The following is a 24,443-nucleotide window of genomic DNA, read 5'->3' as shown; positions in this document are numbered from 1 at the left end:
AAAAAAAAAAAAAAAGAAAATAAAAGAAGAAAAGAAAAGAAAAAAGAAAAGAAAAGGAATCCTATACATGCTTTAAAATGATTGATAAAAAAATTCAACAACCTGTCAGTGGTGAGACTGAAGTTTGTTATTTTCCTTTTTGTCAAATTTTTCTATAACAGTGTTTTGATAATATACTTACATGACTAAATGAAAATATGAGAGGGAAAGACTAGAAACCCAATTACTAAAACAGAGGGAGAAAGACAAATAGTTCCTTCTTTTACTCTTGGAAAGAATCTAAGAGTAACAGACCTGGGACCACTAATATAAAAGTCTTATAAACTTTGTAATGGTGATTTTGCTATTTGTATTACTCTTTGTTCATCTGTTTTAGTAACAGCATGGCATAATAGCTTAAGAACATAGCTTAAGATCAGGCAGGTAAGAATTGAATTCTAGTTTTTGCCTTTCCCTATCTATGTAACTTAAAAACTTCTCTGAGCCATATCTGAAACACAGAGATAACAATAATAAGTATCTCAAAGGATTATTATAAGATTAAGTGAAATAGCACATTTAAGTGCCTGGGACACAGTAAAACAACAATAAATACTAAATGCTATTATTATTATTATTCATCCTATAATAATTAGCAGGTAGAAACCCTTAAAATCAAAATGTTATCTTTATCTTCAATAGGAGGCAGCAAGCCTTTCCAATGCCAAGCTTTCACAGAGTAAAAGTCAAAAGACACTATGTTTGGTGACAGGTACAGATGAAAGAAGAAAAGAGACTAAGCAACTAGGATAAGACATAAAGACAAGAGTACACAGAGTGCATTAGAATAACTCACGTACAATTCCTTAACCAAGTAATTCAACAAATAGTAGGCACTACGTTAGGCATTGGGAGGGAAGCATTGGAAAAACTAGAAACGGTTCCTTTACGCTGAAGGGCATCCATACCACCAAATAATAAAAATTCTGTCCTTTCAAGCAATAATACATTCAAGTACCTTTCTCAGGCACTAATTTTGTTATGTTTTGTACTACATTTATTCATGCACTTGGCCTATTTTCTCTGTTGCTAAGTAAAAAACTTGAAGTTAGAAACTTTTTCTTTTTCAGACATATATCCCTTGGAGTATTGGCACTATATTCAGAACACAGTAGGTCAGGAAATATTGATCTGATTGGTATTCAAAAGCTGAGCAAACTAGCCTTTAAATATGAGATCATACGTTCTGATGAATTTTTTTCACAAACTTTGTCTAGATTTGCCATAATTCCTCTACTATCTAATAAAACACCAAACTTCACAACTTAGCTAACTTTCTACAGACACAGGTTAAACCTTATTGGCTAACAACTGACTGTTGCTCACTGAGCCACATTTTCTCATCCATAATTTCCCACTTGGCTTTCTTCATCGCTTTTCTTTTTTTTTTTTTTGGTTGAGATGTGAGTCTTGTTCTGTTGCTCATGCTGGAGTGCAGTGGCGTGATCTAGGCTCACTGCAACCTCTACCTCCCAGATTCAAGCGATTCTCATGCCTCAGCCTCCCCAGCAGCTGGGATTACAGGCACACGCCACCATGCTCACATAATGTTTGTATTTTTGTAGAGGTGGGGTTTCACCATGTTGGCCAGGCTGCTCACAAACTCCAGACTTCAAGTAACCCACCCACCTCAGCCTCCCAAAGTGCTGGAATTATAGGCCTGAGTCACCATGTCTGGCCTCTCCATTTCTTTTTTAACTTTTTAAATTTAGAGGTGGCCAGATTTTGTTATTAAAGCAAAATATTAAACTGATACGTACAACTGAGGGGAGAAACAGAAAACCCAACAAAACAATAGTTGGAGACTTCAATATTTCACTCTCAGTAATTGATGGCAGAACCAAACCAAAAATCAGCAAGGACATAAAATACTTATATAAGGCTATTATATAATGGTTATCTAACTTGACCTGATAGTTACAGAACATCTCAACAAGAGCAGAATATTTATTTTTTTCAAGTGCCATAAAACAATTCTCAATAAATTTAAAAGAGTTGAACAATGTATGTTTTCCAACCATAATAGAATTAAACTAGAAACCAACAAAACAATTTTTAAGAATTCCATACATATTTGTAAATTAAATAGCATACTTCCAAATAACTCACAAGTCAAAGAAATTACAAGTAAAATTTAATAACATTTTGAAATGAATGAAACTGAAAACACAACAGATCAAAATTTGTCAGATTTGGCTGGATGGAGTCTCACGCCTGTAATCTCAGCACTTTGGAAGCTCGAGGTGGTGGATCACCCAAGGTCAGGAGTTCGAGACTAGCCTGGCCAATATGGTGAAACCCTGTCTCTACTGAAAATACAAAAATTAGCCAGGTGTGGTGGTGGGTGCCTGTAATCCCAGCTGTTCAGGAGGTGGTGGCAGAGGCAAGAGAATTGCTTAAACCTGGGAGGCAGAAGTTACAGTGAGTCTAGCTCGAGCCACTGCATTCCATCCAGCCTGGGTGACAGAGCAAGACTCTGTCTCAAGAAGAAAAAACAAAGGGGGCAGGTGTGGTGGCTCATGCCTGTAATCCCAGCACTTTGGGAGGCGAAGGAGGGCAGATCATGAAGTCAGGAGACCATTCTGGCTAACACAGTGAAACCCCATCTCTACTAAAAATACAAAAAATTAATCAGGCGTGGTGACACACGCATATAATCCCAACCACTTGGGGGGTTGAGGCAGGAGAATCGTTTGAGCCCGGTAGGTGGAGGTTGCAGTGAGCTGAGATCACGCCACTGCATTCCAGCCTGGGTGACAGAGCAAGACTCTGTCTCAAGAAAAAGAAGCAGCAGCAAAAAACCAACAGAAAGTATTTTATGGTCTGGGGACTGAAAGGTCTCTGTCTCAATGATTCAACTCTGCTGTTAGGCATGAACATAGCCAGACAGTATATAAATGAATAACTGTGGTTGTGTTCTAATAAAACTTTATCTATAAAAATCAGGACTCTTTGGCTCACTGTCCATAGCTTATTAATCCTTGATGCATATGGGCAAAAAAATATATACAATTTAAGTTAAACCACAAATGAACCTCTTTGTGGAGAAGCCCCCACCTTTTGAAACACACACACGCACACAAAATTATAAAATTCAGAAATAGAAGAGGGGACATTACTAGCGACCTTATAGAAATTAAAAGGATTATAAGTTTATACTATAAACAACTTTATTTCAACAAATTAGACCACTTAAATGAAACTAATAAATTCCTACAAGACAAAAATTACCAAAATTGACTCAGGAAGAACTAGAAAATCTAAATGTATAAAAGGTGAAGAAATTAAATCAGCAATTTAAAATATTCTTATTTTTAAAAGCCTGGATGCAGATGTTTTTACTAGTGAATTCTACCAAACATTCAGAGAATAAAAACAGTACTAATCTTCTAGAAACTCTTCCAGAAAATAGAGATGGACATACTTCCCAACTCACTCTATAAGGCCAGTGTTACCCTGATATCAAAGCTAGACAAAGACATCATAAGAAAACAAAAGAGCAACATTTCTCACGAATACAGACTCAAATGTCCACAACAAAATATTAGTAAATCAAATCCATATTAAAAAAATTATATACCATGACAGAGTGGGATTGCTTCCCAGGAATACAATGGTTGGCTTCATGTCTAAAAATCAATCAATGAAATCCATGACATTAATAATTTGAAGATGAAAAATCATACGACAATACCATCTCAATAGACATTCAGAAAAAGCATATGACCAAAAGCCCACATTCACTCATGAATAAAGGATGGAACCCCACCCTGGTCTAAAAGCTAGGAATAAAAGGTAACTGCCTGTCTCTAAAAGAAGCATTGGGTTAAAAAAATAATAAAAATCAAAAGGGGGCTGGGCACGGGGGCTGACACCTGTAATCCCAGCACTTTGGGAGGTCAAGGCAGAAGGATCACCTGAGATCGGAAGTTTAAGACCAGCCTGACCAACATGGAGAAACTCTGTCTCTACTAAAAATACAAAATAATTCAAAATTAGCCAGGTGTGGTGGCACATGGCACATGCCTGTAATCCCAGCTACTCGGGAGGCTGAGGCAGGAGAATCACTTGAACCCAGGAGGCAGAGGTTTCAGTGAGCTGAGATTGCGCCATTGCACGCCAGCCTGTACAACAAGAGTGAAATACCATCTCAAAAATAAATAAATAAATAAATAAATAGGGTTCATCCATCTAATAAAGAGCATCACAAGAACCTTACAGCTAACGTCACACTTAATCATAAAAGATGCAACGTCTTCTCCTAAGATCATGAATAAGGCAATGCATGGTCACCATTTCCATGCAACATTCTATTGAAAGTTCTAGCCAGTGCAATGAATTAAAAAAAAAAAAGTTGGGGGCGGGGGGACGAAGGCATTCAGATTGTTAAGAAAGATTTAAAACTATCTGTTTACTGATAACATGAGCCTTTATGTAGGAAACCTTAGGGAATCTATATAAAAAACTAAATAGATTAATATGAGTTCAGAAGATCAATATGCAAAAGCCAACCCCACTTCTATATGGAAACAATGAACAATCTGAAACGGAAATTAAGAAAATAATTCCATTCAAACTTAAGCATTTGTAAATTTTTGATACTGTAAATAACCTAGTTGATGGACATCCATGAATACATAAAGTACTTTCTGTATTTCTGATACCCATGTGGATAAATTTCTGGAACTTTATTTGCTTTCACAGTGACTGAAAGATAACGGGCACTGAATATAAAGTAATGGAATCAGAGGACAAGGATTGTGTTGTAAAAGTATGACCAAAAATATAAGGCAATTTTGGGTTCTGCTGGTTAACAGAGTTTGTTCTAAATAAACTCAAGAACAGTGAAGGTCACTCACCTGCACAGCATGAGACAAATCTGACATCAGACACTGACGGAACCTCTCATCACTTCCAATTCCTTGAAGAACAAAGTCAGGCACATAAGATGAGCAGTAGCCACCCAGCAAGGACCTCCCAAAATTGGCAATGTTGGGCTGAACAGCACTCACTTCAATTAACTTCGACCTGGAAGAAAAATGCCCCCAAAAGACATCTAATTAATAATAAATATATTTAACCATTTAAAAAAAGAATTGTGAACTCTACTAGTCCATATTTTATACTAGTCTGTGTTAATACAAAGAGTGAAATCATCCTTATATAAATGGTAATGGTAAAAATCAAGAGTAAACTGGTAATAATAGTAAAATCATCCTTATTTAAAAACTGGCTCAAGTGCTCTATCAGAAAATAAAACACTTCTTATCAAGAGGAGGTCTGAGGAGCAACTCAGTAATGAAGTGAGAATCAATCTTTTGTAACAGACTTTAAGAGAGCTGTTTCCTATGTTTGTAACACATTCTTAATACAATCATCTAAAACAAAGTAATTAAATGCTTCACAAGTCCAAAGGTGGGTATGTAACATTTCTCAAGCATGAATCTTCTTACATACTTGACTGAAAATATACATTCTCTGTTTTCTTCTTAGTCTTGGCCAAATATATTTCTAACAGCCATTCTAACATCTCAGGGATTAGTGCTCCCTAACTGCCAGGCTCAGCAATATGTCCTTTTGTGGGGCATAATTCACTCCTAAATGGCTTGAAGCCTTCTAAGCAGTAAGAAATCGTAACCAGATCCTTTAACTTTTCTCTGAGGTCTTCATAAAACCTTTCTGAGGTGTTTCTGGAGCTCAGGCTTTAATCCTTTTTATGAGTTAAGAGAATATGAAAATAAGAGATCTATCTAGGACAATGATCTCTTCTTTTATACCAACCTTCAGAGAACACTAAACAAAAGAATGGTACATATTTACATAGGGCCCATTATAGGTGAAAACTTCCTACTTACCCAGGAAACGGTATTTCATCCTCTTCTGCCCAGTCTTCTTGCTCTCCTCCATAATAACTGCTAACTTGTCTAGTCATATCATGACCTGTATCTTCACTTTCACTATCCCCAAGGGCACTATCTGAACTTTCATTTCTTGGAATGTCCCATTCAGTTCCTACAGCAATTTTTTTATCTGAACTCTCTTTATCCCCATGGGGGACAAGAATGGAGAGTGTATCTCTTTGGTCCTGCTGAGGAAAGCAGGTTTTACATGAATCTTGGGGAACTGCTTGTATACATTTACAAAATTCATTGTTCTGTTTATTATTTTTTGTACACAATATTTTTGAAAACTCTAACATACAGCAATGGTCTTTACTATCTGTACTTGTTTTAACGGGAACATCATCAATAGTCCTGGTTTCAATTGAATCATCATTAAAATATTCATCAAATAAGCTCATGCTTTCTGGGTCTGAATGATTCCAACAGGGAAGTTCGCAGGGCTCTTCAGAAACCATGTTCTGTGTATCAGACTCTCCAGATTGGTCCTTAGTTGTTTGTTTAGTTTCTTGATGCTGATCAATAGCCCCTCTTTCTTCCTTCAGTGGTTTGGTGTGATGCCTGGTAATCTGATCCACCACTGCCTGACTTCGAAGCTCAGTATCTGAATCAGGTGACATAGAATCCCCAATCAGGAAAGTAACCTTTGTATGGGCAGCCTCACAAGAAAATGAAGCAGACACAATCTTATCTGGAGGTTTTTTTTCCACAACCATTCCTGTGGACCTCATTGCTTTGCTTGTGTGACTATCTGAATCCAGCAACTTCTCACTCTGCCATGTTTCCTCTGTTGGCTCTAAGCCTGACTCTGACAATGAACATTTGTCTACTGGAACAGATCCTGTGCAAACAACTGCCTCTAACTTGGTGTCAAGGCAAGTTCTTAATTTATCTCTGTACTGTTTAACATCAACAGCATTTTCTTCTTGGCAGTTAGAAGGAGAAATCATCTGGCACTCATCTGAAATTCCTAAAAGCTCCTTAGAGCTGTTTTGAATATCTTCTCTCTCTTGTTGAGAAATGTTCTCTACATTTTGCCCAAGGAGTGGACGACTGCAATATTTACAGTTACAATTAGGAGTTCTTACTTCTTCTGATTCTTTAAAGAGCAAACTGCTTTTGTTTCTATGCATTGTGACAAGGACATACTCCGATTCTTCTATTTCACCTTTCTCTAAAGTGGTAGTAATAACTGTGCCTGGCATAACAATGGCTTCATCTTCTCCATTTTCTAAAAGATGTGTTTCTTGAAGTTCAGAGCATCTTATAAAATAAGTAAGAAAATAAAGTAGCCTCTGGACCATGTCTTGTCGTTTGCCAACCACCACAGTCCTTGCTAACCGTACAGGAGAGCCAATAGCGCCGTACAAGTCTCCTGTAATGAAAAAAACTCAGTTATTAAGCACATTCTTTACTGACACAGCTAAGTAGGCTGTTTTTAATGATCAGAAACCTACTGTTACTATATGAATAGTAGTTTAGGTTTTACTGTTGTTCTTTTCTTTTTGGAGACAGGGTCTCATGCTGTCATCCTGGCTGCAGTGCAATGGTACAATCATGGCCCACTGCAGCCTCGGCCTCCTAGGCTCAGGTGATCCTCCTACCTCAGCCTCCTGAGTAGCTGGTACTAAAGGTGCATGCCACCATACCTGACTACTTTTTCATATTTTTTTTTGGTAGACACAAAGTTTTGCCATGTTTCCCAGGCTGGTCTTGAGCTCCTGGGCTCAAGCGATCCTCTGGCCTTGGCCTCCCAAAGTGCTGGAATTATAGGCATGGGCCACCACGCCTTCCCTTACTCTTAGTTCTTTAACAGATGAGTGACTATTCAAGGTTGGGAAGATGAGATGAATAATCTTAACCAGAGAGAAAGGTGAATTTAAGGGTTTTCTGATTTCCTCCTTAAACAAAGGCTATGGTTCAGGAACCTTAAGCAAATAGTTCTGAAACTCAGATATCCCAAGAATATTCTCTAAGCCAGGCTCCATGCAGAGCATTTTTACCTGGTTAGGGAAGTACTGCCTGAAGTACTATGTACACAAGGATTCTGTAGCCGTGTCCATTCAAGAAAAGACAAAGCACAATATCTGCTGGCTTGTAAGGAGAAGAAAGGAGTAGCGGTAAAATGGAGCAAAGCTAAAGTAGTCACACCACACACCTAATCATTCCTGATTTAAATCATATCTCTGGGGCTAGGCACGGATTGCATGTCTGTAATCCCAGCATTCTGGGAGGCTGAGAGGGGTGGATCACTTGAGGTCAGGAGTTCAAGACCAGCCTGGCCAACATGGTAAAAAAAAAACCCTGTCTCTACTAAAAATACAAAAATCAGCCCAGCGTAGTGGCGGGTGCCTGTAGTCCCAGCTACTTGGGAAGCTGAGGCAGGAGAACTGCTTAAACCTGGGAGGCAGTGGGTGCAGTGAGCCAATATTGCACCACTGCACTCTGGCCTGGGTGACAACAGTGAGACTCCATCTCAAAAAAAATTTTTTTTAATGTCATATCTCCACACTTTAACTGTTGTTCCCTTAGCCAGCACCCCACGCCACCAGCTCCCATGTTAGTATAAGCCTATTTTACCCTTCCATTCCATAAAGGGTTGGGTACTCAGGATAGGCCAGGAAGGACAGAAAGAGAGAGACTCATGTTTACTAAAAGGAAAAGAAAGGGCAACAAGTTTAGCCATGCAGTTCATTTTCACTTTTGAATCCATTCTAAATATGACCAGCCATTATGTTAAAAGCAGGGGCGGTGAGGGAGACAGGACTAGAAATTATCAGTATCCTTTCTGTATTTATGCTATCATTCAAATCAAACCCATAATTTCAGTGCCAAAACAATGGAGAATAGGGCTTGGCATGGGGGCTCACACATGTAATCCCAGCATTTTCGGGGGTGGAAGTGGGCTGATCACTTGAGCCCAGGAGTTCAAGACCAGCCTGGGCAATATGGCAAAACCCTATCTCTACAAAAAAATACAAAGAAGTAGCTGGGCATGGTGGTGCATGCATGAAATTCCAGCTACCTGAAAGGCTGAGGTGGAAGAATCACTTGAGCCCAGGAAGTTGAGGCTGCAGCGAGCCATGATCACACCACTGCACTCCAACCTGGGCGATAAAGTGAGACCCTGTCTCAAGAAAAAACAAAACAAAACAAAACAAAAAAACGGAGACTACAAAGCCATTAATTTAAACTTAAATTCAATTTTTGCAAATTTTCAGTATACACATTTAAAAACCTCTATTTTTACTTTACAAAACCCTCGCACTTTTTAAAGGAACAAATATAAATAGGTCTCAAATAAATATATGCTATAAATATTATCATGATAAATTTTCTCCTCTGGTTAACACTTGGCTCAAATATCACCATGCCACTGGTCTAAACTACTCCCACAATTCCCACGAATTACCAAGTAAGTTGAAATTGCTTTGGCATGCAGTGAGTCTTTCATGATTCCCAGTTTACTTTTCCAGCTCTATCTTCTCATACTCATCCTCCTTTTTGGCAGTCATAAAAAGAAATAATCTTTATTCATGCAAAGCCCCAGCTAAACTGGACCACTGAATATACTCTGCACTTTTAACACCTTGACTTTTTACTCATGTCCCTTTCCTTAGTATCTCTGCCAGTCCATAGCTTCCCACCTAAGCATCCTCACTTAGGCAAAAGTAGGCTCCCCTATTGCACTCCTACTAAATAAACTTTTCATTTCTCTTATAGTTCCCCCTTGAATTATCATTGTTGTCTGCATATATATTACCTATAGTCTCAGACTGTTGACTTCTTGAGGATAATTTCCAAATTATTCATCTTTATATCCTCTGTGCTTTTTGCACAGAGCCTTAGGCAGTCAACAAATGATTGTAGAATTTAAAAAGGACTTAAATGTCCCAATTTAAAAAATACTACTAATAATCTGATTTTAAAAAGGTCCATGCAGGCCAGGCACCATAGCTCACGCCTATAATCTGAGCACTTTGGGAGGTTGAGGTGGGCAGATCATTTGAAGTCGGGAGTTCGAGACCAGTCTGACCAACATGGAGAAACCCCATCTCTACTAAAAATACAAAAAAATTAGCCATCTGTGGTGGTGCATGCCTATAATCCCAGCTACTCGGGAGGCCAAGGCAGGGTAATTGCTCAAAACAGGGAGGTGAAGGTTGCAGTGAGCCGAGATAGCGCCATTACACTCCAGCCTGGGCAACAAGAGCGAAATTCCATCTCTAAATAAATAAATAAATAGGTACATGCAATGGAATACTACTCAGCATTAAAAAGGAATGAAGTATTAATACATACAAAATAGGCGAATTTGAATTATATTGAATGAAAGAAGTCAGACAAAATATATACTGTATGATTCCATTTGTATACAACTCTAGAAAATGCAACAAATCTACCATGATAGAAAGTAGGCCAGTGGCTGCCTAGGGATGGTGGAAGAGGAACTGGGAAGTTGGGGAGAGGGAGAAGATGGAGGAGGAAGAGATTACAAAAAAGGTATAAGGAAACGTTTGGAAGTGATGCAATATGATTACCATTTTGATTGTGGTGATGGTTTTAGAGGCATACACACAGACACACAGACACACGCCAAAACTTATCAAATTGTGTATTTTATATTATTTATTTATTTATTTATTTTGAGACACATTCTTGCTCTGTCGTCCAGGCTGTAGTGCAGTGTCAAGATCTCAGCTCACTGCAACCTCTGCCTCTGGGTTCAAGTGATTTTCCTGCCTCAGGTCCTGAGTAGCTGAGATTACAGGTGCCCACCAATATGCTCGTCTAATTGTTTTGTATTTTTAGTAGAGGCAGGGTTTCACCATGTTGGCCAGGCTGGTTTCGAACTCCTGACCTTAAGTGATCCACCTGCCTTGGCCTCCCAAAGTGCTAGGATTACAGGCATGAGCCACCGCACCCGGTCCAAATTGTGTACTTTGGGAGGCCAAGGTAAGCACATCATTTAAGTCTAAGAATTTGAGACGAGTCTAGGCAACATGGCGAAAATACAAAAACTAGCCTGGTGCGGCGGTACACACTTGTAGTCCCAGCTACTTGGGTGACTAAGGTAGGGGGATCATCTGATCCCTGAGAGATTGAGGCTGCAGTCAGCCATGATCGTGCCACTACACTCCAGCCTGGGGGAAAGACTGAGACCCCATTTAAAAAATGCATTTACTGTATGTCAATTATAACTCAATAAAATGGAAGAGTGGGGTAGGAGCAAGGGAGAAAGCCAATAGGGATGGAGACTGGTTATATGAATTGATAAGTCATATGATAATCCAGCTGGCAAGTTCAATCACCAAAGCAACCTAAGGAAAGTTACTATGCAGTCACTAAAATGTTCTCATCTTACTCTTCCCTTATCATTTAACAGCAAATAGAGTAACAGCATATGTAATTAGCAGCTATGTTTACCAGATACTGTCCTAATCATTTTACATGTATTACCTCATTTAATTTTTACACCTTTTAACATATGTATCATCTATTATTATTCTTACTTTATAAATAAGGAAACTGTGATTCAAATGTGGTGTGCCTGACTCCACAGCGTGTGTCTTTAGCACCCTGCTACACTGCCTTCCTATCACCTATGAACTTATCAACCATTCACTCTCCCCTCTGTTCCCCACCTGTTTAGTGGTACATAACACTAAGGGAAACATTTTCCAAAATGACTTAGCAAGTGAACAAAAGTGGATCCACAGAAACCTCAGTGAACTGCTTCCCTCCTAACCAGATTGATTTTAGGTATCACAGGTGACTTTTTGATAAATTCTTTCTTGCGAAGTACCTAACAGAAAGTACAAAATCACAAATCACCCTGAAGATCTGAAGTTACTAGTAAACCAGCTATCAGCCTGCTCCTCTTGCTCTGTATCTGCAGTTTTCCATTTATAAGGAATGATTTCAGGTCTAAAATGAGGATAGGACAATTTGGCAGGCATGAAAGGACAAGCAAAGCAGAGAAACTTTAGAATGCAGGAGGTAAAAGAGAACATTTTATTTATTTTTGGGTTTGGTATAAAATAACTACAGATAGCTACAAAAATGTCTAATACACAGTATAACGGTTTTCAGATTACATACCCAGTTGTGCCCAAAGTGGGTTATATGGATGAGTCTTTGCCAACATATCCACACTCTGAGAGGAATGCTTTTCTAAAAATATTTTTATAGGTGGTTGTCCATTTGGCATGACTGTTGGAACCCAGGCAAGATGATTGGTCAGGACCGCAGTAATGAGAGCTGGCAAGAATCTGAAAACAAAATACATCTGATCAGCTTCCAATCTGCCTTCACAAAACCTTAGGTAAAATGTAGTGACAAAGTAAGCAAGGAGAGGATGCTCATGTGGCCAAATGGCACCAAAAAATGGAGAGGAGAAAGGATGAGTATATAACACCAGGATTAAAATGAAAGTTAATAGCTTCTGGTTAGGAGTTAAAAACTACTTGAAATAAAGGTAACATTCATAAGAGCTATTGCAGTTCTTAGTACAAAACAGAAATGTCATTTTACTTCAAAAATTATGGGTTCTTTTCAGTTTTTAATCACACAATTCATTACTGAATCAACTAGCATGTCCCTACATTTCTAAATCACTGAATGGGAAAATGAAGCAAAGTATTAAGCAAACTCTGTCTCCCATCAAAGAGAATAAAAACATCTGAATTACTCATCTGGATTCCAAAGACTTGATGAACAGTTAAAAGACAACAATATGATAAAACATCACATCAAAAACGCATCATTAGAATCCCAGCATTTCCCTACATGTTTTCTACCTCTTTTCTATGAAATAAAACTATAAATGGATACAACTCACAAAATATGCAAAGCCTCAGAGAATGCTATAATATGTCAGGAATTTTAATTACGTAATTATAGACATTTTCACTGCTTTCATTCATAAGGTTCTGTGATACTCTTCCATACCCTATCATTTAATTATCTTTTAGAATTCTGATTATTAATCTTGATTAATAATATAATTCCAAAGATAATGGATGGTTCTTCCACATCTGTAATTGAGTTTGGTTACAATCTAGCTAGCTAGTATAATAAATAAATAAATAAATAAATAAATAAATAAATTCATACTGATTTTTGGAAGCATTTTCCATTAGAAAAGTGAACTCCTTCATGAAACGATGGCAAAGGTGGTTCTTTTCTGGAGTCCCCGACATCATTGTAAGCCAGACAGGTTCTCCAATTCGTGGCATTGTGTAAAGATTACAAATTGTTGTTCTAAAAAGAGGAAGACACATTATGAAATTTACAGTTCCCAGAGTTACATACTGTTTTTTTTTTGAGACGGAGTCTTGCTCTGTTGCCAGGCTGGAGTGCAGTGGCACGATCTTGGCTCACTGCCTCTGCCTCCTGGGTTCAAGCGATTCTCCTGCCTCAGCCTCCTGAGTAGCTGGGACTACAGGTGTGCACCACCACATCCAGTTAATTTTTGCATTTTTTTTTAGTAGAGACGGGGTTTCACCATGTTGGCCAGGATGGTCTCAATCTCTTGATGTCATGGCTCACCCACCTTGGCCTCCCAAAGCAGTAGGATTATAGGCACAAGCCATTGCGCCCGGCCCCCCAGAGTTACATACTCTTAAAATAATTTTATGTTGCCAGCTTGGGCCTCACACCTAGATTATTAAAGCTTTTGAGAAAAGACAATGAACCAAGTCCTTTCTTCCTTGTCAACAACACAGTACCACCAGAATGTTCTCAAAATATGCTGGTTTTGGTGTTGGCTCTCCCTACCAGTGACTATGTGCCCTAGAGTAAATAATTTCCCTACTTTAAGCATTTGTTTCCCATATCTGTAAACTGAAAGGATATGATGATAATTTCTAAAGGTCTTTCCAGCCCCACATTTCTAAGGGGTATGCTGTACCTAAGTATACTGCAAATAATCAATTTCATATACAAAAGGAAAATATTCTAAATGAGGTAACAGCTTATCCATCTACCCACTCAAAACAATAGTTTAGCTCCATTGTTTTGTTGCCGATTCTAAGACTCCAGTAACATTCTTAAGGACAGTGAGAGCACTATATATTCATTCATGTTATATTTTATGACTCTCTCAACCTTCTACAGTGTGTTTCCTTGAATCAACAAAAGAAAAGATTATCACACAATTAGTATAGTGACTTCTTGGTTGTCTCTTGGACTAATTTACACAATAGCTAGTCCTGTGAATTGTACTTTCTCCTGAAGGCTTCAAAGCATACTTTCAAGATGCTAATTACTTTCTTTTTACATCATTATCTGTTCAACAAAGCCCTATACACTCACTAGACTAAGAAAATCCTGAAAAAGCCTGAGGCTTAAGAAACTAGTCAATCTTGCAGACACTACAGAATGGTGTCCTACTTTCTACTTTTTAAAACAGTACTGTCTAGTAGAGCCTGGCAATGATGGAAACCTTCACTTTGTGAAATGGTAGCCACTAGCTGTATGTGGTTACTGAACACATGACATGTGACCAGTATGATTAAGGAAGTGAATTTATTTCAATTAAGTTAAACAGCCACGTGTGGCTGACAGCCGAGATTGCATTGTACAATACTACTCTATAAAGTTCTCTGAGATTTCCACAAATTCTAATATCAACCTCAGTATAATTGTCTAACACCTAGAAGCCAAAAAAGGAAAAGAATTATCTTGCCTCTAAAGTTTTGTTGAATCTGAAACAATATAAATATGATATATTACAGTGGATAGAAGCAATAAAAACAGGTCATTTTAATGAGCTCCTTGTAGAACATACAATCATTAAAAAGAAGTTTTAAATAAACAGAAAGGTATTTTATAGAGCAAATACAACTAGAATACAAACTAGGGATATATGAAAATGTTTGTTTTTAAAGCTTATTACGGATGTCCAGATATGATGGGAAATTGAAGACAAATATTTATCCTCTCTTCAGTGTCTGAAGCCCCAACTCAATAGCACCTAAACATTTGAAAACGGATAAACCAGTGCAACACACAGAATTAGAGAGGATCTCGTTGGGTGTGGTGGCTCACACCTGTAATCCCAGCACTCTGGGAAACTGAGGCAGGATGATTGCTTAAGCCCAGAGTTCGAAACTAGCCTGGGGAACATAGCAAGATCCTGTCTCTATTATTTAAAAAGTTAATGAATGAACGAAAAAAAAAAAAAAACTGGAAAGGAACTATTACTGAAAATTAAAATTAGGGATTTCACGAAATTCTGGAAGACAAAACATAGGGTGGAATTGTGACTGAAGTAGCAGAATAGAGAAAGTTACAAGGTTACAGTATCACAGAGGGAGACATGGACAAAGGGGAGCTAATTTGGCCCCCTAAAACAAGAAGAGGCTCAAGACTCACAAATTCTTGGCAAAGTCATGGTGGGAGTTAAGAAAGAGTACTGAAAACTGGGAGACTAATTCAAAGTCCATAAATGGATGGCAGCTCCCTACCTCCTCTCTGCTTCCCCAGAAAATGACTACAGACAGGAGAAGGCAAATACAGCAGTTGAATGGCCCAGAAGAATGACTTTTTCAAAACCCTTCCTGACATTTGTATCTTTCAGAGTATATAATCAGACACAGAGTATATCTCGTAGTATTAAATCTTCATGGGGTACTGGGAGGAGCAGAGATTAGGGGAAAAGTATCTAAATATGCTTCTTCAGGTAATGATAACGAAAAAAGGTTGAAAAACACTGCCTGAAGTGAAGGTCTCCAGTCAGAAGCCTGATTACGCACAGAATTCCCAACCTGCAGTTTGATAACTCATTCTGAACTACAGAGCACAACCAAAAACACTAAGAAAGCCTCCAAGAGGAGAAACAGACAAAAACAGAAAGAATACACACATACAAAATGAATCCAGAGAAAAACAGAAATCATGTACACAATGGAAGAAAACTTTTACACAAAACTCTAATGCACATTAAAATTGAAGAATATGGTAGAAAATCTAATTTTCATAGAAAAGGATTATCCGAAAATTAAGAAAGCAACAAACATTTGCTGAAATGAAAAAAAGCATAGAAAGGATAGAAAAACAAAGCATTCAGAAAAAGGAAAATATGAAAAAAAAGGAACACAGAACAATCCAGGAGTGCCAATTTCTTTAAAAAAATAAGGATTCCAGAGAGAAAACAGAATAAAATAAACAAAAAAAAAGTACCAGAGCTGAAGAACATGATGGTGCTATAACCATACTGAGAGCATAAAGGACCAAGGAACGGGTGTAAACTCATATATCGTGGCAGAAAATAAATATGATCTAAAACTGATATATCAAAGAAATAGCATCGTTATGTATACTTTTTAGTAATATGGAGGTAATCAGCCAGGCTCAGTGGCTCAGGCCTATAATCCCAGCACTTTGGGAGGCCAAGGCAGGTGGATCACAAAGTCAGGAGTTTGAGACCAGCCTGACCAACATGGTGAAACCCCATCTCTACTAAAAATACAAAAATTAGCCAGGCATGCTGCTGCGCATCTGTAATCCCAGCTACTCAGGAGGCTGAGGCAGGAGAATCACCTAAGTGGGGAGACGGAGGTTGCAGTGAGCCAGGATTGCACCACTGCACTCCATCCTGGGCAACAGACTGAGACTCTGTCTCAAGATAATGATAATAATAATAATAATAATAATGAGGAGGTAAATAACAAGAAATAACTAATATTTAAAAAGAGAATGTGTCCAGGAAGAATGAGGTGGGTAGGATAGGGCTCATTTATTTTTAATTATTAGACCTTTCAGAAATTTTTGTTTAACCATGTGCATATACTTATAGATTAAAAGAAACAATGTATAAATAAATAAATAAGCTGACCATTTAAGAGTTTTTCATGAGTTTCTTCAGCATATTACTATCTACTATAAGTCTGTGTGCCATGGGACAGAGCCAGATCACAAACACTGCTATTAGTGGTCCACTGAGGACCTTTGCTTTACTATTTTAGTGTTATATGTGCTGTGATGTCAGAGTGTTACCAAGTACTAAGAAGGCAAAGAAATTAATTACACAACAGTGCCTCTCACTATACACAAATCTATGTTGTTGTCATTAACAATCTAGAAGTAATGGCCGAATGCAGTGACTCATGCCTGTAATCCCAGCACATTGGGAAGTTGAGGTGGGCGAATCACCTGAGGTTGGGAGCTCGACACCAGCCTGGCCAACATGGCAAAGCCCTGTGTCTAATAAAAATACATTGGTGGTGCATGTCTGTAATCTCAGCCAGTTGGGAGGCTAAGGCATGAGAATCACTTGAAGCTGGGAGGCAGAGGTTGCAGTGAGCTGAGATTACACCACTTCTCTCCAGCCTGGGCAACAGACCAAGACTCCGTCTCAAAAAAATAAAAAATATAATCTAGAAGTAATGGTTTATTCTAGAAATCATTTCTTTCGTCCCCACTAATAATTATGCCCTGTCATTCAATGATAAGAAAGGCAAGTATTTTCAGTAATCTGTCCCCTTATTTTTCTCAGCCTGTGCCCTGGCAATGAAAGACTCCTTTGGTTGGGAGAAAACTGTGGGCATGACTTAGTTTTCTTCAATATGCCTAGCGTCTACATAAAAATCTAAAGACTTTGTTAGGCAGCAATGCTAACTAAACATGCTTCCTGCTTCGCCAGCTTTCAAGGTTTCTGTATACATGTAAATAATTTCCTTCCTCTTCTCAACTACCCCAAATTTATTAATCACCTGATCTCAAATAATCATTTACTTTAAAGAATATGTCATTGTAATTTTAAATAATCCCTTAATTTAAGAAGTGCATTTATCTCTCAGTGTCCTGGGGGGATTAGTTCCAGAATCACCATGGTTACCAAAATCCGTGGATACTCAAATCCCCTAAGAAATGGCATACCATTTGCATGTAACCCATGCACATCCTCCTGTATACTTCAAACCATCTCTATATTATTTATAATACCAAATGCAACGTAAATGCTGTTAATAACTGTTATACTGCATCGGTTTTTTAATGTGTTTTTAAATTGTAATTTTTATTGTTTTTTCTTCTTCAAATATTTTGATCTGAGGCTGGCTGAATCTGCAGATATGAAACCCACAGATATAAAGGGCTGACTGCAGGGTCTATTCTCATTATGTGAAATAGTTACGTTCTAGTCCACTCAAGCATCGAATTAGCAAACACTAAACCACTGCCCCTAGGGAAAATAAACAGGTTCCTATGAGCCTTTGGTTACATTTTCATCAACACATCAATAAATGACACCTTGATGTGCCTCTCTGTTTAAGGATACCTTATTTGATACTGTTGACTCATTAATATTAAACTCATGGCTGACAACACCATAAATAATGTCTAAAGGAAGCTTATCTAATACATGTATTTTTTCTGTAAGGTGCATCACAATCTTCTTACACTGAATATCAGACAGCATTTCAGTACTACATTTGGAAGTCATTTTTAACAGCAAAATCACTAACAAAAAGCAGAAAAATGTGAAAAACTTGGCACTAAATAAATTTCAAAAAAGTACATTTGTTAACAGTACAAGAGTTAAAACAAGAAGGCAGAGCATTAGACTTTGTTTGATCTAATCTGGGCACGTGTGCGTCAGGCAACTCACATTTTTCACTGCTCTACACAGGTACACAAATTACTGCAAAAGCACTGCAAATGTATTTTGGGGTTACAAATAAATGTTATCAAGTAGGTGAATTCTAAAATACAAAATCCACAAATGGCGAATATCAATTGTATATGTGCAAATGCTTACACAGGTAGCATTTCTATTGAAAATTATTTCTATTGAAAATTATTATGAAATACTATAAGAATATTTAATAAACCTTTCAGATTTGCACAGTAACTGAAGCAAAATAATTAAACAATACAAATGGAAAGGCACACAATCATGACATATACTTTCATAGATTTTATAACCTGCACATTGTAAATTCCAGGTAATCTTGAAATTCTAAGTCTAGGCCATTTACACTAACCAATACCATAGCAACTGACTCACAAGTATTTAAATAACATTTTGAAAAATAAAAATGTTTTTTAAAATCTAAGAGCAAGATCAGTATCCTGTTTGGAAGGAGTCTTATGATAATATTTACTATTCTGGTAACCTCAGCTGAACCTATAATGACAGTGTTTCCTCAGAGCCCAAGCAGAGACTTTTGGCCTTTGCCACAAAGCTTGTGACTGCAGAAAAGAATCTGTCAATCCAACAGTATAATTAACTGCAAGTTCAAGGGCAAAGATTCACTGCCTTATACTAACACAAAATGTGATACTCAAAAAGAATCCTGAAGGATTATTTCAAGCAAATAAGCAAAAAGAACTACTGAAAACATATTTCTAATAATTCTGGTGTAAACAAAGTAAACCAAAACAGCTTAAACCAGACAAGGCATGCTGGCTCATGCCTGTAATCCCAGTACTTTGGGAGGTTGAGACAAGAAGATCCCTTGAAGACAAGAGTTCAAGATTAGCCTGGACAACACAGTGAGACCCCATTATACAACATATTTAAAAAATGAGCCAGGCATGGTATGCATATATATAGTCCTAGCTACTTGGGATGCTGAAGCAGGAGGATCGCTTGAGGCCATGAGTTCAAGGTTACAGTGAGCTATCCTCGAGTAGCTATGCTCCTGCGAAGCAACAGAGTGAGACCCTGTCTCCAAAACAAAAACAACTTAAACCACAAAAATAAAAATTTACAAATGAAATTTGTAATTCATTTGATCATTCATTGCACATTTCTTTTATATTAGTAGCATAATATATTTTAGGGGAAGCAAAACCCTTAAGAATCTTTTTTTTTTTAAATTGTACTTTGGGCTGTGGGGTACATGTGCAATCCTGCATCCTGCAGGATTGTTGCATATGTACATACACACCACGGTGGTTTGCTGTCTCCATCCCCCCGCCCCTTAGTTGCCTACATCAGGTATTTCTCCTGGTGTTCTCTCTCCCCATCCTCCCTGCCCCCACACTGCCCCTCCCCTTGCCCCACTACCTAGTCCAGTAAGTGTTGTGCTCTTCCCTGTGCCCAACTGTTCTCATTGTTCGTCACCCATCTATGAGTGAAAACATGCAGTGTTTGGTTTTCTGTTCTTGTGTCAGTTTGCTGAGAATGATGGTTTCTAGATTTATCCATGTTTCTATAAAGGACACGAACTCATCATTTTTTATGGCTGCATAGTATTCCATGGTGCATATGTGCCACACTTTCTCTGTACAGTCTATCATTGATGGGCATCTGGGTTGGTTCCAGGTCTTCGGTATCATAAACAGTGCTGCAACAAACATACGTGTGCATGTGTCTTTATAACAGAACGATTTATAATCCTTTGGATATATACCCAGTAATGGGATTGCTGGGTCAAATGGAATTTCAATTTCTAGATCCTTGCAGAATCGCCACACTGTCTTCCATAATGGTTGAACTAATTTACACTGCCACCAACAGTGTAAGAGTGTTCCTTTTTCTCCACATCCTCTCCAGCATCTGTTGTCTCCAGAATCTTTTTTTTTGGGGGGGTGTGTGGGCGGGACGGAGTCTTGCTCTGTTGTCCAGGCTAGACTGCAGTGGTGTGATCTTGGTTCACTGCAACCTCCATCTCCCAGGTTCAATCAATTCTCTTGCCTCAGCCTTCCCAGTAGCTGGGACTACAGGCAGCTGCCACCACACCCAGCTAATTTTTGTACTCTTTGTAGAGACAGGGTTTCACCATGTTGGCCAGGCTGGTCTTGTACTCCTGACCTCAGATCATCCACCCTCCTCAGCCTCCCAAAGTGCTGTGATTGCAGACGTGAGCCACTGCACCTGGCTCCTTAAGAATCTTTGAGTAAGCTTTCAAGCAGTCCTGCCTCACTCCACTTAAAAATTAAAACTATTGATTAAATTTAGAAAAATCAAGGCTATAACTTTGCATAGTTCTCAAATACTACTTATATTCATAGGAGGCCTATTTTATAGGTAGAGAACCCACTCCAGTTTTGTGTGAATTGTTTTTAAATTGTGTTTGAATTGTCGTTAAGTTCAATCTCCCAGCAATGTAAATAGCACATGCCCTGGTGGCAGATGCACTGGGCTACACAGGAATGTGTACAGAGTAAAGCTGTCATAAACCATTAGGAATACGAAAAAACCAATTTTACCCAATTGATAATATTTTAGTTTATCAAGATATTAGGTTCAAAATGTCTTGCTTTCAATTAAACATACAAATGCCTTCCTTTACATATACAAGCTCTCTTAATAATCAGAAATTGCTCTTAATTTCAATACAAAACTTCTCTCAAATGCTGACTCTGACATCCCTACCAAGAGTTGAACAAAAATTATATAAGACAAGGGTTATAGTAGCATTACAGTAGCACAGAAGAAAGACACAATGTGGTAATTTTTCTCCTTGAAAAGTTTTGTCCTTTTTTTTTTTTTTAAAGAGATGTGGTCTCACTGTGTCACCCAAGTCGAACTGTAGCGGCACAATTGTAACCCACTGCAAACTTGAATACCTAGGCTCAACCAATCCTGCCAAGCGTTAGCCTCCTGAGTAGCTGGGACTACAGGCACATGCCACTTGAGCCTGGCTACTTTTAAAATTTTTACTTTATAGAGATGAGGTCTTTTTTTTTTTTAATTTTAAATTTTGTGGGTACATTGTAAGCATAGATAAATTATGGGATATAATGTGTAATAATCATATTAGGGTAAATGGGGCATCTACTACCTCAAGTATTTATCCTTTGTGTTGCCAATAATCCAATCATACTCTTTTAGTTACTTTTAATTGTACAATTAAATTACCACTGACTACAGTCACCCTGTTATGCTATCAACAGACACAGGGTCTTGCTTTTTTGCCCAGGCTGGTCTCAAAAATTCAAGCAATCCTCTCTCCGTGGGCTCCCAAAGGGCTGAGATTACAGGCATGCGCCACCAAGCCTGGCCCTTGAATAAGTTTAAGACAGTTATTTCCAAAAGAGTTTGTGAAATATAGATGCCAGGCCTCATACCCACTGATTCAAACTCTTAAGAGTTTGGTAAATAGTTTTCATTATACTTCTCTAGTGACAGGAGTACCTGATGTCTTTTTTTTTTTTTTTTTTTTTTAAAGCATAGGTTTATAATGTAATTTAAATACCAAACAAAAGTCTAGATCAAGTTAGGTTGTGGGTTTTTGTTGTTGTTTTTTCGTTTTGAGACAGGGTCTTGCTCTGTCACACAGGCTAGAGTGTAATGGTGCAATCTCAGCTCACTGCAACCTGTGCATCCCAGGTTCAACTAAGCCTCCTGCCTCAACCTCCCAAGTAGCTGGGATTACAGGTATGCACCACCAAGCTTGGCTAATCTTTGTACTGTTTGAAGAGACAGGGTTTCACCATGTTCCCCAGGCTGCTCTTGAACTCTTGGACTCAAATGATCCACCTACCTTGGTCTCACAAAGTGTTGGGATTACAGGCATGAGCTACCATGCGTGGCCCAATTTCAGTTTTTAACTCCAATAAGTTTTAAATCCTACTTCAGTTCAATGTGTTCTTAAATTAAAATATTGATTTAAAAATACTTGAACTTCCAATTTCAGCTTTGACCTGTAAAAAGCTTGGAAGTCGTTATTCTTGTTCTTAGAACAAAGAAAAAACTGAAGAAACTGAAAAATCAATGTCTTTTCTTAGTTACGATCACTGAACTGACGACAGAGGGAAAACCATCACCCTGAAAACTGGAAAAAATAGGTAAATACAGAGAATGACAACTTACCTGAAGCAGAAGCCTTTAGAACCAATAGCCAGTAGGAACACTTAAACAGTAACTGATGAAGACTGAGTGTGAATTACCTCTCAGTGACAAAAACTCCTAGGGGCCTAGTCTTAGGGAGCCTCCCCACTTCCATGGGGTACTATCAGATTTTCATGTTGAAAATCAGAGAAACATCTGGCTATGTTACAGTTTTGAAATATTCCTAGAACATTCACCAAAACAAAGGTCTGTCCTCCAAAGAAAATACTTTACCAGAGCCTTATCTGACTTGAGAGAGGGCAGTTAGACAACTTTAATTCCCACTAGCCTTCCTGGCTGGCCTCTGGAAAGAAAAAAGGGGGGCGGAAGGGAGGGGGGCCGCTAAGAAATACTTCCAAAGGTCACATCCCAGAAACTCAGACTAAAAAAAAAATTAGATTTAATTATAAGATTACAGAACATTTTCCCTTCCTCTTCCCAACACCTTCCTACCATATCAACATAGCTCCCGTGTAACAACAGTGGATTACAACTAAAAGACCTGTAGGACACAGAATCCATTTAAATAAATAGTTATAGGGTAAAACCAAAGAAAGAAGAGTTTAAAATTAAAAAACAAAGAAACTATGGGAAAGCGAAGCTTCTGGCATCCACAACTAACATTAGAGCAAACATTAAACACATCCAAGGCTCCTAGCCAGGTAAATATAAAACTTCATACTAAAATCTTATTAAACTCAGTTCCTATATCCTAACACATCATATATAGCTATCAATGAAAAATTAGAAAGCCACAAAACTAGTCTGAACAGACAAAGCATCAGGATCAAACACAAATTTGGCAAAGAGTTTAGAATTATCAGAATGGGAATCGAAAATTATGATAAATGTTTATTTTACATAATTATATACTTGATTATTACTACTCTGATGTTTAAAACAGACAACATGCAAGCAGATGAGCAATGCAAAGAGAGATGGAAAGTCATTAAAAAAATCAAAAGGAAATGCTAGCAATTAAAAAAAAAGGAGCAGGAATGAAGAATGCTTTTGATGGGCACATCAACAGACTGGCCAAGACCAAGGAGAATCAATGATCTTGAAGATAGGCCAATAAAAATTTCCCAAAGTGAAAAGCCAAGAGAATAAAGGATGAAAAATAATATCCAGGAACTGTGGTACAATTACAAAAAGTAAACATGTAATAAATAAAAAATGAAGAAGAAATAAATAAAATACATGAATAATAGTTCAGAATTTTAAAAACTTACTAAGAGACAACAAATCATAGATGTAGGAAGCTCACAGAACACCAAGCAGGACAGATACCAATAAATCTATTCCTATATATATCATACTCAAACTGCAGAAAACCAAAGACAAAGTTTTAATAGAATTAAGAAAGACAAAAACAACCTTACCTATAAAAGAGTAAGAGCTGCATTGGAGTTCTTGTTAGAAACTATGCAAACAAAACGAGACTAGGGAAAAATGGTTAAAACGTTGAAAGAAAAACAACAATCTAGAATTCTGTATCCTGCAAAATAATTCAAAAGGGAAAGAGAAAGCCTTTCTCAGACAAAAACTGAAAGAATTTGATGGCAGAAAAAATGTATTTAAGCAATAAAGGATATTTTTCAGCCAGGTGTGGTGGGTCATGCTTGTAATCCCAGCACTTTGGGAGGCCAAGGCAGACAGATCATGAAGTCAGGAGTTTAAGACCAGTCTGGCCAACATAGTGAAACCCTGTCTCTACT

At 37.9% G+C, this 24,443-nt stretch overlaps 1 protein-coding gene across 1 annotated transcript in view; it reads right to left on the bottom strand.

Moving 5' to 3' along the window:
• FNIP1 (folliculin interacting protein 1) overlaps positions 1-24,443 on the bottom strand; it is a 152,582-nt gene that overhangs the window by 20,438 nt on the left and 107,701 nt on the right. The window contains exons 10-13 of the mRNA XM_037739958.1: positions 13,056-13,252; positions 12,042-12,211; positions 5,895-7,314; positions 4,899-5,067 (exon numbers count right to left, since the gene is read on the bottom strand). Of these exons, the coding sequence (XP_037595886.1) occupies positions 4,899-5,067; positions 5,895-7,314; positions 12,042-12,211; positions 13,056-13,252 (1,956 nt within the window). The remainder of the gene's footprint in view (positions 1-4,898; positions 5,068-5,894; positions 7,315-12,041; positions 12,212-13,055; positions 13,253-24,443) is intronic.

The sequence above is a fragment of the Cebus imitator genome, unplaced genomic scaffold, assembly GCF_001604975.1.
Source record: "Cebus imitator isolate Cc_AM_T3 unplaced genomic scaffold, Cebus_imitator-1.0 Scaffold76, whole genome shotgun sequence".
In the NCBI taxonomy this organism is placed as follows: Eukaryota; Metazoa; Chordata; class Mammalia; order Primates; family Cebidae; genus Cebus; species Cebus imitator.
This window is presented reverse-complemented; position numbering and strand designations above follow the sequence as displayed.